This window comes from Notamacropus eugenii, chromosome 1, assembly GCF_028372415.1.
Source record: "Notamacropus eugenii isolate mMacEug1 chromosome 1, mMacEug1.pri_v2, whole genome shotgun sequence".
Lineage (NCBI taxonomy): Eukaryota > Metazoa > Chordata > Mammalia > Diprotodontia > Macropodidae > Notamacropus > Notamacropus eugenii.
Window position 1 is genome coordinate 46,966,153 of NC_092872.1, and position 15,592 is coordinate 46,981,744.

Genomic DNA, 15,592 nt, shown 5'->3' on the forward strand with positions numbered 1-15,592 from the left:
GTATTTTAGGATTGGTTAGGATTAGAGGTGTCATCCATCTGGTCTAGCCTCTTTTCATTTTTACAAACAGTGTTTCTCTAGCAAAGGATGGATTTAAATTTAAAATATATGTGTGTGTGTGTGTGTGTATGTATAAATTTTATCAATAATAACCAATTAGAGAAGTCTTCAACCTGAAAAAAATCACCATCACAGAAAGTCTGGCTTAGCATCATTGCTCTGACCTGTTTAAGCCTTTTTCTACACATAAGAAATAAAATCCTACTCATTACTAAAAATACCCACTTTCAACATGTGTTGAAAGAACTGTGGGATTTAGTTTGCAAAGCTTGTTTTCTTTATTGTAAAAATATGTTACAGAGGAATAGAAATGATCCCTCCCAGGCCCCCAACTCATAACTGGTTAATTCTTTGGCTAAGAAAAGAGAATCAGAGACCTGGACCCTCCCTCAAGGCTACATCCAGTATCCACAACCTTTATCATCAGCAACAGACTTCAGTGATTTTTTAGAAATGCAAAATCGAAGTATATGGGGTGACACTCCAAACCAGGTAGTCTTCCGGTTTCAATTAGTTGCCTTTGAGTGTGGTCCTCTATACAGAGGCACCCTTTCTACCTTTCACCCTGCCTGAGGTGAGGAGGTTGTGTTTGTCCTTCTATTCTGAAGAGGACCATGACATCTGGAAAAATGAGGACATGACTTGCAGTTGACTTTGACTTGAGTGAGGGAGGGCTTATGTCATGGTCCTTCTTGAAAATGAAGAACAAACACTACAACGTGAAGAAAGGAAATGCAGCGTACAGAGAAAGAAGCCACACGCCGGCCCATTGACCACTGGGTCAATCTCCTTTACGTAGAAGGAAACTGGCTCAGAGATGAAAGGGAAGTGTCCAGGGTCGCACATGCAAATTCAGGTGTTCTGATACCAACTCTAGTGTTTTTCATATTATACTTTGCTGCTTCTTTCACCCCACAAATGGAAAAAAGCAAGTTAGGCAGCAGCCTACCCAGGTTAAAGGAGAGGGCATGAGGAATTCTTATGGTCCTTCCTGGATCACAGCCATCTTGTCCTTTTTCCCCCCTTAAATCCCCATGAATGAGGCACTGAATGAGAGAAGCAGAGAAACAAACACATAAATGAAATGAAATAAATGAAAAAAGGTTTATTTTTCAGTGGAAAACTAAGGCAGAGAAAGAAAGCCCTTTCCTTGGACCTCAGGGAGGTCTAATTCTCCAATGGAGCTCCGGGAGAAGTCCCTACTTCCCTGTGTCTTTCTTCCTCTCTGGCTCAGTAGGATGCCCAGGTGCCCCAAGCCCCAGAAGCCCAGTGGCTGTGCTGAAGAGATTGATGGGAGTGGAGCCATCTGTAATGAGGGTTGATTTCAGTCCAAGACCTTGGAGCAGTTTCACCTGTGATAGAGAAGGAAACACAAGAATTATAGGATGATAGAATGTTAGAGTTAGAAGGAACCTTAGGAGATAATTCCTTTATATAGATCTTTAAATTTTCCAAAGTGTTTTGCTCACACCTCCCTGAGAAAAGTCTCTGGGGTTAAGTGGAGTTAATTAACTAGCCTAGGGTCACATGGCAGGGACTTTGTATACAGGTGTTCTGATTCTCTTTCTACTATATAAGTATTAGGGAACATAAAAGCTGAAAGGGACCTTAAGAACTGTCTCTAGTCTAACATAAAGAGGTCCAAAGTCCTCCTAAAACCCCAAACTCTTCAAGCTAAATGAATGGCAATTTTTTGCCCTCCTCACCCAAAAGACACACAGCCTCTGACCCTCAGAAGACATCTTTCCCAACTGGGACAGAAGAATATTCTTTGTGTTGCTGAGACCTCCCTTTACAATAGATCTTCCTGTTCTTGATCACCCCCAAGCTGGAGCAGCCTCTCTCCTCATTTCTCCTGGCTGGCTTACCTGTAGCTCAGGCCCGGCCAGTGCAAGGTCCCGGATAGTGTTGGAGCCCAGGGCCTCTGTCATCTCCTTGAACTTTTTAACCTCTACTTCTGCCAGTTTTTCGGCTTTGTTCAGTTCCAGCTCCATCTGAGCCTTGGCATAGATGAGCTCCTGTTCCCTGGCTTTCTGCATTCGAAGTAATTCTGCCTCCTAAAGAGAGAAATGCAGTCAGTCCCCGGGCCATAAGGGACAACCTGGGTGACCACCCTAATCTATTGTGCCTTGCCTTATGGTTGGCACTGGTGGAGGGGCAGATACGTCCCAGCCCTTAAGGTTGGACAAAAACACATGTGAAGCAAATACAGAACAAAGATAAGAGAAAACAGCCATGATCGAATGCTAAATGGTTCAGCTCAGATACATCTGCCCCAGAAAAGCAAAAAACAGGCCTAATCTCTGAGGGTGTGTCCAGAAAGGTTTTATGCAGAGGATATGAATTTAGCTGAGCTTGAAACATGAGCAGGGAGGACCACTGCCTAGCAAGCTCACTAGTATGAGCCTAGGCACCAAAGGGGGGACATTTCAGATGCTGTGTTTTCCCCTCTTCCTTTCCAGTTCCTTTCTCTTCTGCCTTGGCTCAAACCAGGGAACCTTTTCTCCAGGATGCCCTTTAAAGGTGCTTCCCACTCACCGTTTCTATGGCTAAGGCCTCCGCTTTCAGTTTGGCCTGCAGTACGGCTCCTTCTCCCTCAATCCGAGCGGCCTCCGCCCGGGATTCCGCCTCTGCCTTAGCAGCCCCAGTGCTCTCCACAGCAGTGCTTGGGAGGGAAAAGTTGGATGAGATCCATGGAAAGAAACATCTCCTTCCCATCCCTACCTGAAACTTCCACCCCCTACTGACTAGCTGCTTCTTTCAATAATTCATCACTTATTAATAAGTGCTAGGTGATGCAACACACAGAAGCAAACAACAACAGTGGCTTAGGGCTCAATAAACCCAAAGATCCTGCTACTGAGATGAGGGCTCACTATCTGACAAAGATTGTTGGGAAAACTGGATGGCATTTGCATGATTTCAGATGGATAATGGCTATCATATTTCATGCCTTCTCAATGAGTAGGGGAGGGGAATGGAGGAAGGGAGAGAATTCAGAACTTAAAATTTAAAAAAGATGAAAGCTAAAAACAAATAGATAACATTTTTTTGAAAAAGAAAAAACACTACGAAAAAAAGAAAACCACATCGCAGACTGGAAGAAATTGGGTTTAGATCAACACCTCACAACCTGGAAGCCAAGATATGCTCCAAATAGATGACGGGCCTAGATAAGAGGGTCACATTATAAACAAATTACAGGGGAAAAGAAGACATTACCTTTCAGATCTATGGACTAGGGAAGGGTTTGTGGCTAAGTAAAGGAATAGAGAGAAACACGGAAGATAAAATGCACAATTTTGATTACATCAAATTAAGAATTTCTGAATAAATCCAATATAGCTTAGATTAGAAGGAAACAGTTAACTGGAGGAAAATTTTCTTTGAAAAAGGTCTCATTTCCGAGCTATAAACCACTGAATTAAATTTATAAGAATAAAAGTCAATCCTCAATTGATAAAAGGTAAAAGGCTATGAACGAGTAGTAGTCCTCAAGGGGAAACTCAAGCTATTTATAACCATATTAAAAAAAGGTCCAAATCACTAGCAACTAAAGAAATGCAAACTAAAGCAACTCATCAGATTGAGAAAGCTGACAAAAAGAGGAAAAAAATATTGGAGGGGCTGTGGGAAAACAGGCACATTGACGTCCTGTTAGTAGAGCTGTGAACTGGTACAGCCATTCTGGGAATCAATTTGGGGAGGGTGGAGCCTGGAATAACAGCCCTCAGTATCCCAAGAAAGTCCACTTCTCTCTGGAAGTGAACAGAGCCCAAACCTAACATCAGATTTGAAGGGAGTTGGTTGGAAGAATGAGCAAACCAAAAAAAAAAAAAAAGAATCCCAACATAAAAAGCTATTATGGTGACAGGGATATTCAAGGACGGCTCTAAAACATCTACAAGCAAAGCTTCAAAGGAAAACACACTGGGCACAAATTCCACTAGAATTTCTAGAATAAAGCAACAGTTTAAAAAAAGGGAGCTGAAAAATGGTTTTTTTTTAAATGAAGTGAGAACCCTAGGAGAAAAAGTTGGAAAAGAAATGAGAACTATGGAAAAAAGACTTGGAAAGGGAATTAACGGATTGGTACAAGAGGTACAAAACAACAAAATCTGAGGAACAAAATCCCTGAAACTGAAAATGGACCAAACTGAAGCCAGTGATTCCATAAGGCAAAAAGAAATAGTAAAACAAATCAAAAGACTAAAAAGAAAATGTAATCTCATAGCAAAAACAGATGGAGAAAAAAAATTTAAGAATCATGATGTCATGACCACAAAAAGAACCTACTAGATATCCTATTTCAATGGATCTGAAAAGAAAACTGCCTTAGCACCACAGGACAAAGTAGAAACTGAAAAGATGCACTGGTCATTTCCCAAAGGAGGCCTCGAAGTGAAAACTCTCAGGAACATTTTAGCCAAAATACACAGCTTCCAGGTCAAAGAAATATTACCACAAGTAGCCAGAAGGAAAGACTTCAAGTGCTAAGGAACCACAATTAGGATCACAGGAGATTTGGCAGACATCGCTGGAAACAAGTGGAGAGCTTTGAATGCAATATTCCAGAAGGCAAAGGATACATACACACATACCCACCCACACGCAGAGGACATATATGTAAATGTATATATGTGTGTGTGTATATGTGTTATATATATATACACATATATATAACGCACATATATGTATATATAGGCTTAAAGTCAAGAATAACTTACCCACGAAAACTTAGTATAATCATTAAAGGGGGAAGTACATCCAAGCTTTTCTGATGAAAAGACCAGAGCCCATGGAAAAACTTCAAAGTGCAAACACAGGAATTAAGAGAAACATAAAAAGCTAAATAGGAATGGACGATCATAAGGGACTAAACAAGAATGAATTCCTTACATTCTAACATGGGGAGATGATACATGTGTCCCCTCTGGACCCCATCATCACAAGGGGTCACAGAAAGAATCTAACTAGACAGAAGGTCTGGGAGTGGTTCTGCTAGCTCCTGATGATCTTGAAAGGAGAATACACAAATGGAATGGGGAAGAGGGAAAGGAAAGCTAGGAAAAATTCTGTCAGTGGGTGTGGATGAGCACTGACCTAAGTTGGTCAAAGGAGGGAAGATTACACTCACACACAGTACATGTCACTACAAGGCAACAGAAGGGAGAAGGAGGATGCAGCAGTGGGAGGGAGAGTAGATCAAGGGAAGGGTTGGTCCCTAAGCAAAACAAATCTTAACTAGAGGTGTATAAAAATATACGCATATTTATAAATATGTATATCTAGTTCTTTTTTGCGCACACACACACACGCGCACGCGCACACACACACACACACACACACACGTGTACAAATAAAATTTCCTTTTGGACATGGCCAATGCAGAAATATGTTTTGTGGACTATGCATGTTTGTAGGAGGGGATCTGTTTTTCTTCTGTTCTCATTTACAGGGAAGGAGAGAAGGTGGATTTTTGCTGATTGAAAAAAAATATAACATTTTAAAAAAGATCAAAAAAAGGAAAGGAATTTGGAATTATGTCCCCAAAGTTACTAAACTCTGTATGCCCTTTGACCTAGTAATAATATTATGACTAGGCATTTCCCAATACCTCAAAGAGACCAAAGAAAACAGAAAAAGACCTATCTATGTATGTACAAAAGCTTTTCAGCAACTCTTCATAGAGTGCTTTTTTATTTCTTTTTCAGAAGTTTTAAGTGATGGGAATATTAAGACACTACATAAAGACCCTGGAATATAACATACCAACTGATAAGTGGGATCCGAAACAAGGCAGAATATTGTGGGGGAAAGAGAGATCCAAAATAATCCAGGAGAATTTGAGACAAGTGCGATCCCTTTTAGCTGGAATTAGGAAAGGTTTCTTGGAGGAGGGAACTTTGATATGAGAGGATCAACAGAGTGAATTGAGGAAGGATTGGAGGATGGTCTGTTCAAATACACAGAAGCAAATGAACACAAGACAGATCATCAAAGAGTTCAGTCTGGCCAGAGCATCCCTTTACGGAAGCAGAAATAAGGCTGGAAAAACAGGTTGGAACCAGACCTGTGGAGCACCTTACATATCAGGATAAAGGAGTTTCTATTTTACCCTGAAGGGAATGAAAAGCAGTAAGGGGGAGTCAACAGCCCTGTGAATTATAAAGATGATTTTAGCAATTATATGAAGGATATATTAGAAATGGGGAGAGTCTGGAGGCAGAGAAACCAATTAAGTGGCTATAATAATCCAGGCAAGGGTTTAACACATCAGAGTAGTGATAGGGTTAGTGGAGACAAAAAGAAGAATGCTTGCAGAACAGAAAAGATTTAGCGATGGATCGGATGTAGTGGTAACTGGCGAAAGGGGTGCACCTTTAAGAAGGAAGGAAAAAAAGACTTGAAACTTCACAATGTCTCTGGTTCTTTCTTCTTTCTTCCCAAATCCCCTCCCCTCACTGCTATAGTCAATCAGCTGCCAAGTTTTGTCCATTTTCCTTTCCTATGTGAAGAAAAATTGCACAGGGGAGAGACTAGAGGCTCACGGTGTCATCAGACACAGGGAGGTTGGAAGGAGAGACAGATTTAGAGGACATCTGATGAGTTCAGTTTGGAAGATAAGTCTGAGGACGTGGTGGGACATTTCAGGCGGAGATGCCAAGCAGGCGGCTGGATATTTGATGGAACTGGAGCTCAGGGGAGAGAGGTGTACTAGGTATAAAGAAATGGAAGGAACTCCTATGTCCAAAAGTTGAAGAATAGTGGAATAAATTGTAGGATCTTAACATAGAGGAATAACAAGGTGCTTTTAAAAAGTGGAAGACCGAAGAAGTGATGCAAAGTAATATTAGCAAAATTAAAACTATACAATGGCGTACAAGAAAAAAGTGAAGGACAAGCGCCAAAAGGTGGTAGGATTTCTATAGACCCAGAAAGGGACACAACAATCTTATTTGCTGGTACTTTTGTTCATTCTTTCAGTTCTGTTTTGTCAAAAGGCTCAGGGGAGTTGGAGAAGATTTCAGTCATGTCTTTTGTACACTCATTTTATTGTTTTGGTTCATAATTAAGCCTAAGTTTTTAGAATTATTGGTGACACTGGAAGGTAAGAGTAACAGGAGGCTGGAAGCTGATAGCCAGAGGGACAAAGGAGGCCTCTTTGCATTCTCCAGTCTTTCTTCTTCCACTTTTCTCCCGTTATTCAGATTCACTGTGACCCAAATTGAGGTTTTCTTGGCAAAGATACTGGAGTAGTTTGCCATTTCCTTCTCCAGCTCATTTTATAGATGAGGAAACTGAGGTAAACAGGGTTAAGTGACCTGCCCAGGGTCACACAGCTAGTAAGTGTCTGTTTGAAGAGGAGTCTTCCTGACTCCAGGCCCTGGGCTCTAACCACTCTACCACCTAGCTGCCCTCTTCTCTCCTTACCTCTCAGCTTCAAGTAGCAGCAGCTCCTTTCGAGCCTTCTCAGCTTCTGCTTGGTCCAAGATCTTCTGCCGCTCCAGCCGCCCCCGAGCCTCCTGCTCCAGTCTCTGAGCCTCATGTCTGAGAGCGTAGGAGATGGGAAGAATGGGAGTCAGTCCGGGTGAGGGACAAGGACATTGTGGGGAGGAAGGAAACTGGCATTTCTTATTAAGCACCTACTATGTACCAAGCACTGGGCTACATTTTTTACAAATAATGTCTCATTTGATCTTCACAACAACTCTGGGAGGTAGATGCTATGATGATTCCCATTTGACAGTTGAGGAAACCGAGGCAAACAGAGGTCAAATGACTTTCCCGAGGTCCCACATCTAGTAAGTGTCTGAGGATGGACTTGAATTCAGGTCTTCTTGACTCTATTATGCTACCTGGCCTCCTTGAGGAAGCCTCTAGACGTTAAGTACACAGGGATCTCAATATACAAAGGACTGGGTGCTACAGACATAAAAGCTGGGAACTGGGTGGTAGAGGGGGCGTGGGGAAAAGCCATCTGCTCTACTCACTTGGCTGCAGCTTCTTGGGAATTGGTGGTGATTTCAATGGCCAGCTGGACACTTCGCTGCAGAGCATCCCGGGTCCGCTGGTCCACAGGTTCTACAGACTGGACGTCCACACTACTGACCACCAGGCCGTTCTGGGGAAAGACAGCTCGGTCCCGGGGCTGAGGCATGGCAGCCTCCCCAGGTCCCTTGTGCTCAACTTCCTCAAAACCAAAGACAGACATCCGGATGATGCGAGCTGAATTCTTATGGAAGTCATCAAAAGTGACCGAGGCCACAGCTCCCCGCACCCGGGAGGCAATGGCTTTGCAGGCATCACCCACAAAGTCTGGGACAGAGAAGAGTCGGGCAGCCTCCTGGCGGTCACTGCGGTCTCCCAGTTCAAAGTGCCTATGCAAAGAGAAAGAAAGAAAGGGGTCCCATCTCCTCCTTTAGAAAGGGAAGCTCCTCTCTCCTTAGGCCTCTGTCTGGGAGTCAGGATCTGCTCACCTTCACTCAGACCCTCATTACTGCTCACCTGGACTACCACAGTGGACTCCTAAACGGTCTCCCTAACTCATCTCACCCTGCTCCAATCTGCCTCCACACAGTGGTCAAAGGCACTTTTCCTTATGTCACTCTCCCATTCACACTCCAGGGCATTATTAACAATAATAATTTAGTGTCTATCTAGCACCTGTTGTATGTTAGGCACTGGACTGGTTTTTATTCAGTCATTTTAGTCATGTCCAACTTTTCAAAGCCTCACCTGGGGATTACTTGGCAAAGATACTGCTGAGGCACCCAGGGTTAGGTGACGTGCCTAGGGTCACACAGCTGAACTCAGGAAGATGAGTTTCCCTGACTGCAGACCCTGCGATCTATGCACTGCACCACCTAGCTGCCCCCAGCTGGTATAAAGCTAAGTGCTTTATACAAATATTATCTCATCTGATCCTGGAGGGTAGGGGCTATTGTTATTCTCATTTGACAGCTGAGGAAACTGAGGCAAATAGAGGTCAAGTGACTTGCCCAAGGTCCCACAGCTGACATGTATTTGAACTTGGGTCTTCCTGACTCCAGGATCAGGGCTCTATCAATTGTACCACTTAGCTCTTTTGTATGGCTTCTAAAGTCCTTCACAACCTAGTCTGAATCTACCTGTCTGGCTGCATTACACATTATTAGCATTCTTAGGTGCTATGGTTCAAAATGACTTCTCTGCTGTTCCTCACCCACAGCAATGATCTCCCTCCTCTGTGCCTTTGTCATCTGCAATCTCCACACCTGGAGTACCCTCCTCTTGCTCACCTCTCTGCCTCATAAACTCCCTCATTTCCTTCAAGACTCAACTTAAGTACAGCCTTTTACACCAAGCCTTTCACAATGCTCCCCTACCCTAAATTCTAGCGTCCTTCTTCTTCTGAAAGACCATAAGCTCTTTGGGAGAAGAGATGGTTTCATTTTTACTGCTGTATCCTCAGCATCCAGCAGAGTATGGCATCTGTCCCAGGCTCTCCGTGTTCTAAGCTCACATCAGTCTGACTCTTGGCGATTTCCTAGGGACCTCCCTTTATATTACCTGGGGACTGGAGGTGGGTTCACCTCCCTCCTCCCTCACTCTTCCACTCCTCCATCTACATAGCTAGAGCTGGTCCTGGGAGGGGCCCATGAGTCCATGGTAACCCCTACTTACCAGTTGTAAGCCAGCTGTAGCTGTAGCCGGGCATGGTCTGCTGTTTCAATGGTGATGACATCAGTAAAGAAATCAGGCCCCAGCAGCAGGCAGAGCGCCCGGCGGGCATGGGGGCGCTTGGGCCGGCCGGCTGAGAGGGACAACACTGTGAACTGCTCCTCAGGGCCAAGGCACACCAGCTCTGGCCCAAACACAACCCTGTGGAAGGTTGAGGGGTCAGCCCAAGAGAGACATGTCATTCACAGCCCTTGATCCCAAGAGTGATGGGAGAATCCCCTAACTCCGCCGCCCCCCCCCCCCCAAGGTAGGACAGTCTTCTCCTCATGGTTCTCACCGTGCCTTCTTTTCTCTGTAGTCATACACCTGGACAGCTGCATTGTGGGGAACGCGGTAGCTCACAACTCGAGTCTTATCTCTGGGGGGGAGGGGACCACCCTTTCTTGGTTCCCCCACTGCACCCCTGTCTGCCAGCGGGTCCCGCCCCATGCTCAGCAATTCCTCTACCCCAGGTGGCAGCTCCTTCTCCCACAGCTCTTCATCTTGGGTCAGCATATAGGTTTTACCAACAACAGCCCGAACCTAGAGAAGAGACTGCAGTAAAGAAGACATTCTCCGAAGAGGGAGGGGATGAAGAAATAAAAGAATCTAAAGCTTTACCCTCCATTGCCTTTTTACCTCCCCCAGCACCCAGCACAGTGTTAGGTGCTAGTAGGCATTTGATAAACATGTATTGAATTACATTAAAAATAAAACCCCTGGGTTTCAGTCCCTGCTTGGCTACTAACTCATTAAATGACTTTGGGCAAGTTTTTTTCTTCCTCTGGGCCTCAGTTTCCTCCTGTATACAGAAAACTAGGGGAGGATAAGGTGGAAACTGGGTGATTTCTTTGGTTCACTTCAGCTCTAAAGCCTAAGGTCCTAACATCTGAAATGCCACCCCATGACGACTGAGATCCTACTCAACTTTTAAAGCTCAGTTTAAATGCTATGTTTTCCATTAATCCTTCTCCAATTTCCCTCCCATCTGTCATAATCTTCTCCCTGCCCATCCCCAATCCTCACATAGCACTGTGCCTTCATTTCCCTTAACAAATGTCAAATGAATTGAGTTCAATAAGGAGCTAATGTGTGGAACACTGGGCTAGGCCCTAGAAAAGGCATTAGATTAAATAAGATATGGTGTGCCTGCCCTTATAGTCTGGCCATTTTAATTGTCTTAGGTGGCTGGTAGTAAGCTGGGCTCTCAAGGCAATTCCAGAAGAATTGTGTACCCAAAAAAAAATATGGATTTTTTTTCTGAGATTGTGTCTCCTTACCTTACCCAGGCTGTAGTACAACAGGGCCTGGCCCCACCATTGAATGGATACTTTGATCTTCTCCATTTTTCCAACAACGGTCAAGGGCTGATGGCCCCTGACTCTTGGGGACTCACAACGTTGGTTTGGAACCTAGTGTCAACACCTGATCAACTTTAATCCTGGTGGAACTCAGAAGTCCGAAACTAAAGCAATCTGCAGGTCTCGGCTTTAGCCTCCCCAGGAGCAGGTATCACCATGGCACTCACCATCCTACGTAACTATGGGTTATTTTACGTTACAGTTGTCTGGGAGCACGTCTGGTAAAAATACAGACTTCCATCTTAGGCCTGGCTGATGTGAGCCTGCTTCTAAGGGATTTTAGCTCTTTCTTCAAACCAAGCTCCAGGGGACTTTTGCCTTAAGCACTAGGATTTCTGAAAAACTCTTACTTCCTGAATCTTCCCAACTCAATGAACCTGTGATAGAAGGAATGGAGCCCTCCCCTCAGTCCTTAAGCCTGGAAGCTGCTGCCTGGACATCTCCTTTAGTACTGTCTTCTTAGTCACAAGGACCTGCTCACTCTCAGTCTTGTAGGTATTTTCCCTTTTTCCTACTCTCATGCAGCCCTATGCAGCTGACCACAGGAGCAGCTTTCCCAGAGTTTATTTCCAAGGCAAAAGGGAATATGCGCATTTATAAATGATATGCCATGATAAAGATGGGGAGATTTTTAGAAGACACCATTTTCCCTTCTGGGACCTTGAGGAAATGGATATGGTGTTTTAGGTGTGGAGAGGGCCAGAAGACAAAAGACATGGGAAACCCAAGTCAGTCTGGGATTGTGCCGTTTATATGCTTTACTCTGGTTAGTATTAGAAACCGGAAAAAAAATTAGAACAAAGTCTGGCAGAATTATTTGGTGAGAAGACCACTGACTGGGCCTTTCGGTTTACTTTCTCCTGGGCTCCTGGCATTTTTTTTGGCTGTTCCCCTTCTATATGAAATGCTATACCTTGTCACTTCTGCCCTCCCAGCTTCCTTCAAGTCCCAGCTCAAATCCCCCTTTTAGGAAGCCCTGAATGGCCTGATTTTCAACCCTTACTTCCAGTGCCTTCCCTCTGTGGATTACTTCCTAGGGAACCTGTACGCAGCTTGTTTGTACACAGCTGTCTGCATGTTGTCACCCCCATTTGATTGTGGGGTTCCTGAGGGTAGGGACTGTTGTCTCTCTTTGTATCCCCAGGGGTCAGCACAGTGCCTGGTATATAGTAGGGGCTTAATAGATGTTTATTGGATTAGATTAGAGTTTTGTCACTTATCAGCTGTTGGATTTGTTGACTGACTGAGGGAAGGGTTACCTTTCCATTCTGGCTTTCTGTTTCTTCATCTAAAAAAATGAGGGGTTTGATCGAGAAGTGAGGTAAAGTGTCAGAAAAGGGAGACAAAGTACGAAAGTGTTTCCACAGGAGCCTGGAGGCAGGCATGGGGTTCTGTAGCTCCACAGCCAATTCTGTGGCAGGCTGAGGTTTAATTCGGGCAGCTGAGGCAGTTTCAGATCAGTTAAGGCAGCGCCATGGGGAGAGTGCCAGATTTGGAGTCAGGAAGATCTCTGTCCAAATCCAGCCTCAGACACTTATTAGCTCTGTGAGCTGAGTAAGTCATTTTCTGTCTGCCTCAGCTTCCTCCTCTGCAAAACGGAGACAACAGCACCTTCCTCACAGCGTGGTTGTCAGGACCAAAAGAGATAGCATAGGTCAAGTTTTCAGGAGCTTTAAAGGGCTATTAAAATTCTAGTTATTATTACCATTTTTGAGTTGCAGATCTGCGTTTGGCAGTGAGTCCTACCCTGGGTTCCAGGCTCACCTTGCCAGTCTTGACATCTCTCACATAGATGCCTTCATTCTCATCCAGAGGGATGGCCTGTCGTCGCTCTATGACTTCTACTTTGGCTGGGGGGACATATTCCAGGGGTCCCCGAATCAGCCAGCGGTCTCCGGCCCGCCTTTTCTCACCCCTCTCTCCACCATCTCCTTCCTCCAGGGGCTGGAGGGCCCTCAGAAGCAGCCCTTCATCTTCTGACAGCACAAATACCTCCTGGATCCCTTCCTCTAAACTCTCTCCAGGGTGAAGGAAGAAGGATTTCTCCCCCTGTCAGGAAAAGACACAGAGACAGGGAATGAACATCTCTCCCTGAATGGTTCACACCTCCCGTACATACCCCAACCCTGCCAGCCCCTTCACCTTCACCACACGCTTGTGTCCCAGCTGGTTCCTGCCATCGAGCCCTACTGGGTCCAAAATCACACAGTAGTTTCGTGGACCCAGGGTAGTGATGTTCACAATTCCCAGCACTTCCTCGTAAACGTCAGGCACGTGGGATTCTGCGTCTGCCTGAGTGACCAGCCACTCTTCTCCTGTATGATGGGGCTGGCCTCTCACATCCCGGAAGTTCTGCAGCGCCCGGAGGTGCAGCGCTATCTGTGGAGAAGGGAGATGGAAACTAGAAGGACCTTTGGCCTCCAAAACAATCCAAAAGGATGTGATCTCCCACTCGGGGACCACAACTGCCTTAGCAATAGAGCTGCCCTTTACAACAGCTAAGGTTCGCTAGCATTCTGCATGTTGGTTCGTTTGACCCTCACAACAATCCTGACCATCAATGCCTCGTCCTTTCTTACCCTTTCTGACCCTGATATGAACTCTGACCCTTTGCCCCTGAGGGCTTCCTCCCTGATCCAAGGGGCTATATTGCTATAAAAAGGTTTTCCATTTATGCTAATTCCAGGGTGACTCCCCAACACCTGCCAGTCAGGTTAGAATGAGGTTAAATTATTCTTGTGCCATGGACCCTCTGGGAGCCTGGTAAAGTGTGAGGACCCCTCAGAATGGAGTTTTTAAATGCATAAAATAAAACGTATAAGATTACAAAGGAAACCAAAACTATTGAAATATAGTTACCAAAATTTACAAAAAACTCTAGAGACCCCAGGGTTAAGAACCACTGGGCAAGAGGTTCTTGAAAAGAGGGTTGCACTCCCATTTTTCAGTGAACATGGAACGCTCACTACTTGGTATCTTCTGTGACACTCCTATGCATCTCCTCGTATCCCCCCCCAAACCATACTGACTGTGGCAGTCTCCCTAGCCAGTTTTCTTTAGTCTTTGTGGGGTTCCTCCCATCCCCCCAGAGCATGCATACCTTGTCTGTGAGGACCACAGCGTTGACCACGTCCAGAACTTCCTCAAACACACCTGGGAGGTAAGCCCCCACGGAGCGTACCAGCCATTCCTCCCCTAAGCAAGGAAGGAGAGAGTCATGTGAAAGGTTTAGAAGCTTGGCAAAACCCTGAAAAGACTATCTCACTGGGTACTGGTCATGAATGCCCCTCCCCAGGGCAACAGAGCAGGGTGCAAGGACTGAGATGCTACCTGTCTCTAGTCTCAAAAATCTGACAAAGTTCTAGCTGACAAATTCCATTCCTCATCATTCATTTCTCTTGCCTTCTGACCTCAGCAATGTTTTCTTTATTTTCTTTTTTAAAGGCTGGTCTTGAACCTTGGGAGAATAAATCCCTTTGAAATGAAGACTTCAGAACTGTCAGTATGTATACAATCTTCCAGTTTCCTTCAGATACGCTGCAACTTGTCCCCATTTAGGGCCTCTGCCAAGATCCTGGGACTTCTTAGAGAGAACTGGGCTCTCGATGTCCACAGTTTCCTCCAAACTTCCTCTTTTCCCCCAACCCTTCCCTTTATAAACATATTTACCTTTATCCTTCTTCTCCCTACTCCACATCATTCTTTTCCCCCTGCTTCACTCCCAACTCACCTGCCTCTAGCCCTGCTCTCATGGCTTACCTGTCACCCTTTGATGGCCATCCCGGTCCTCACATTCCTTCCGGGCTCGGAGTCGAAGAGCCTGATTGTGTCGGATCACTGTGGCCTGGATGGTCTCCACCACTTCTACCTCCTTCTGAGGAATGTATGTGCCTAGAAGGTTGGCATGAAAAGAGTGGGAAACACTTGATTATACTGTCTGGAAAGCTTAGTATCATATTGTTTAGATCCAACTTTATATGACTAGAGATTGTTTGAACCCAGGACATCGCCCTGACCTCAGTCACTTTCCAGGAATGCCAGAGGTGGCTACAAGGAATCCTGAGTTCATCTCAGGTCCTGGATCCTAGATAAAGTAAACTTTCTAGAGCGTGGAGGATAGGGAGCCACACCCTTTCCTGCTTGCACTCTCTCTCTCTCTTTCTCTCTCTCTCTCTCTCTCCCCTCTACCAAATGATCTAATAAATTTCTTTCTAAAATTATTTCAGAGTTTGGGGTTTGTTTTCATGACTGATAAAATAAAGGAAAGGGAGATAACAGGAAAGGTCAGGAGAGGCAAGTGATCAGGGATCCTTTCTACCCTACCCTGGGTGAAACCTCCAGATTGGGGTCAAGTCCTATGTCAGGGGTGGAGAACCTGCAGCCTGGAGGCCCTCTAGGTCCTCAGGTATGGCCCTTTGAATCCAAACTTCACAGAACAGATCCCCTTCATAAAAGGATTTGTTCTGTAA

The 15,592-nt window shown here is 45.0% G+C and overlaps 1 protein-coding gene across 3 annotated transcripts in view; it reads right to left on the reverse strand.

The window, feature by feature from the left end:
* Window positions 1-1,140: 1,140 nt before the first annotated feature.
* Window positions 1,141-15,592, reverse strand: part of MVP (major vault protein) — a 34,754-nt gene continuing 20,302 nt past the window's right edge. For all 3 annotated transcript variants that reach the window (XM_072599087.1, XM_072599088.1, XM_072599086.1), the window contains exons 5-15: window positions 14,883-15,014; window positions 14,224-14,318; window positions 13,266-13,502; window positions 12,888-13,172; window positions 10,061-10,305; window positions 9,727-9,924; window positions 8,055-8,441; window positions 7,495-7,611; window positions 2,599-2,725; window positions 1,929-2,117; window positions 1,141-1,412 (exon numbers count right to left, since the gene is read on the reverse strand). In XM_072599087.1, the coding sequence (XP_072455188.1) occupies window positions 1,260-1,412; window positions 1,929-2,117; window positions 2,599-2,725; window positions 7,495-7,611; window positions 8,055-8,441; window positions 9,727-9,924; window positions 10,061-10,305; window positions 12,888-13,172; window positions 13,266-13,502; window positions 14,224-14,318; window positions 14,883-15,014 (2,165 nt within the window). In that variant the 3' untranslated portion in view covers window positions 1,141-1,259. The remainder of the gene's footprint in view (window positions 1,413-1,928; window positions 2,118-2,598; window positions 2,726-7,494; window positions 7,612-8,054; window positions 8,442-9,726; window positions 9,925-10,060; window positions 10,306-12,887; window positions 13,173-13,265; window positions 13,503-14,223; window positions 14,319-14,882; window positions 15,015-15,592) is intronic.